Source organism: Sphaeroforma arctica (genome assembly GCF_001186125.1).
Source record: "Sphaeroforma arctica JP610 unplaced genomic scaffold supercont1.4143, whole genome shotgun sequence".
In the NCBI taxonomy this organism is placed as follows: domain Eukaryota; class Ichthyosporea; order Ichthyophonida; genus Sphaeroforma; species Sphaeroforma arctica.
This window is the reverse complement of record NW_014036415.1, coordinates 1-2,694: the sequence shown is the minus strand read 5'-3', so window position 1 is coordinate 2,694 and position 2,694 is coordinate 1. Positions and strand designations below refer to the sequence as shown.

The 2,694-nt window shown below is 40.8% G+C and overlaps 1 protein-coding gene across 1 annotated transcript; it reads right to left on the bottom strand.

Annotated features, from left to right (window-relative positions):
• Window positions 1-975: 975 nt before the first annotated feature.
• On the bottom strand, window positions 976-2,326 carry SARC_14097 (hypothetical protein). The gene is made up of 2 exons (XM_014291770.1): window positions 2,221-2,326; window positions 976-1,149 (listed from the first exon to the last, which is right to left on the bottom strand). The coding sequence occupies exons 1-2, from the start codon at window positions 2,313-2,315 to the stop codon at window positions 987-989; spliced, it is 258 nt and encodes an 85-aa protein (XP_014147245.1). The 5' UTR covers window positions 2,316-2,326; the 3' UTR covers window positions 976-986.
• Between the last annotated feature and the right edge of the window lie 368 nt (window positions 2,327-2,694).

The window sequence follows — 2,694 nt, the reverse complement described above, 5'->3', positions numbered from 1 at the left end:
GACACCAGATGGATGCAAAGGGTTAGTATATATGCATCAGAGCATGATGTACATGACAATCCTGGAGGGGTACAACCCATGACCAGACACCAGATGGATGCAAAGGGTTAGTATATGTGCACAGATCAGGTGGATTCAAAACGGTAGCATATATGCATGGATCAGGTGAATTCAAAGTGTTAGTATTTGTGCACAGACCAAATGAATTCGAAACGTTAGTATACATGCACAGACCAGATGAATTCAAAACGTTAGTTTATATGCATAGATCAGGTGAATTCAAAGGGCTAGTATATATGCACAGCCTGATGCTGAATTCACTGCGCTGTACGCGAAATGCAAGGGTGGACTCGACTCAAGAGACTGTCTATAACGACCACACCTGTCCGGTAGAGACATAAGTGCACGTACTAGACCCCTACCCAAACGTCAGTGAGGCGTGTTTTTCTGAGAGAGAGAGTGGGACAGTCAGTCTTTGATGAGACTGAAACATACACATCTAGACCATTAGCAACACCACTACACACAAGACGAAGCAAATAGGAGGGCCCTACTAACAATGGAGTGTTGCCTGTGCTGAAGACAGACTGTCCTCAATTACATGGGACTCAGAGATCATCAAGTATACTATTAAATCAGGTACACTCATTCTGCAGCCAGTTCCAACTCACCAAATAAGCGCACGAACTCGCCCGAAAGCACACCGTTCGCTGGGCTGGTGACAGATAGTCTCTAGGGATACGGAAGCTGAACAATATCACATAGTCACACTTATATATCAACAACAGAGGTACTTCTATTACTATTATAAGTCACATGTTGCTCTATGCACCTACCCAAACGCCCACATGTCGATAGAGCGTTCGCTGGGCTGGTTACAGATAGTCGCTAGGGATACGGAAACTGAACAATATCACATAATCACACATATATATAACAACAATGGTATTCTACTACTATTATAAGTCACATGGTGCTCTATGCACCTACCCAAACGCCCACATGTCGATAGAGCGTTCGCTGGGCTGGTGACAGATAGTCTCTGGTGAGCGGTATGCGGCAGTGCCGGACGGCTTGTCAAAGAGCACGGGTTCATCCATGAAGATGCTCGTGCCGAAATCAACTAGCTTGAGGGACGCGTTGGATGCTCTGTTTGATAGAGAGGGATATTAGGTAGCAATAGGAACGTATAAGATACTGTAGTGTGTCATAGGTGAGTAAGCGCTCGTGTGTAGGGATGATAGGAATGGATAAGATACTGTAGTGTACCATGGGTGAGTAAGCGCTTGTGTGTAGGTAGATTTTTTTAAATATTATATGAACGGGTGGCCGGTCTACAAGGGGCAGGGGATTGTCGTGCCGATATCAATCAGTTTGAAAGAACCGTTGGAAGCCCTGATACACTTGGGACATGTAATTATCTGACAAACTTCATATGTAAATAAGCCTTCATAATACAGAGGGATTGTGTGCATAGTACACGGTATGGTATATCGAAACTTAAAAGTGATAAATATCAATATAAATAGAATATATATATATATATATATATACACACATACATATATATATATATATAAATATATAATACAATATATATATAAAATATAAATATATATAATACAATATATATATAAATACATACATGCATACATACATATATACAACAGACACATACAAGTAAATAGTACACACACACACACACTTATATATATATATATATATAGCTGTGTCCAGATCAGTTATCTTAGGTGACGTGCAATAGGCTCTATACAAAGGAGGGGTATGTCTTCATATGACAAATGAGTAGAGGCAAATGTGGGAGGTACCCCAGCTGCATATGAGCAGGGACTGCTGAGATGACATAAGGGAGGGAGTGACCCGATCTGTAGCTGGTCTTCGCAAATACATAGGTGGACTTGTGTTTGGATACAAGCATGACAACACGTGTATATCGTTGAAAAATGTTAAACAAACGTCCACAGATATAAGCAGCTCGTGTGTGCGGATGTAAAACCACCTCGATAACCCCATCGATTCAGCCTTTCCAAATACGTGCATGTGTCCGTATGTGTGTCTATCGGACAGGTTTGTGTCATATATCTGTGTCTATCAGACAGGTTTGTGTCATATATCTGCATAAGAACTCACATGTTTGCGTAAAAACGTGCTCTATATTTATCTTTGCAAATGAAAAATTGATACAGTACAGGTCCTTACCTGCTTGTTAGTAGCAGATTCTCCGGCTTGACATCGTTGTGACATATACCACGTGAGTGAAGATGTCTCAGCGCTTCACAGACCTGCCTCAGCATGACCGACGCGTCTTTCTCGGTCAACCGTCCCAGCTCACATACCTATATAAGCGTTTATAGATATATTTATTACATACACAGTTATGTGTGGATGCTTAAAGATTATAAATATATACAACCCAATTTTTATCATGTATGTCATAGAATGAGTATATATGGTATGGATTTAGTACATTTAACGTACTGTTGCTAACAAGGAATAGCCCCCGCTCCCACCCTTATATAAATGTATTTATGCGCAATTCTATGTGGATATCATATACAGGTGTATAAATTTTGGAGAAACGCGTGCCCCAGATTCTCTACCACACACAGACATCGGCACCTTATATTGATATAAGACTGCACATGGATAAACATCTACCCACACGATGATATA

Excerpts from the sequence above, each read along its gene's own strand:
- SARC_14097 (XM_014291770.1), bottom strand. The coding sequence starts at position 2,315 with ATGCTGAGGCAGGTCTGTGAAGCGCTGAGACATCTTCACTCACGTGGT. Across the intron at positions 1,150-2,220 it reads AATCTGCTACTAACAAGCAG|AGCATCCAACGCGTCCCTCA; the intron begins GTAAGGACCTGT and ends TCTATCAAACAG.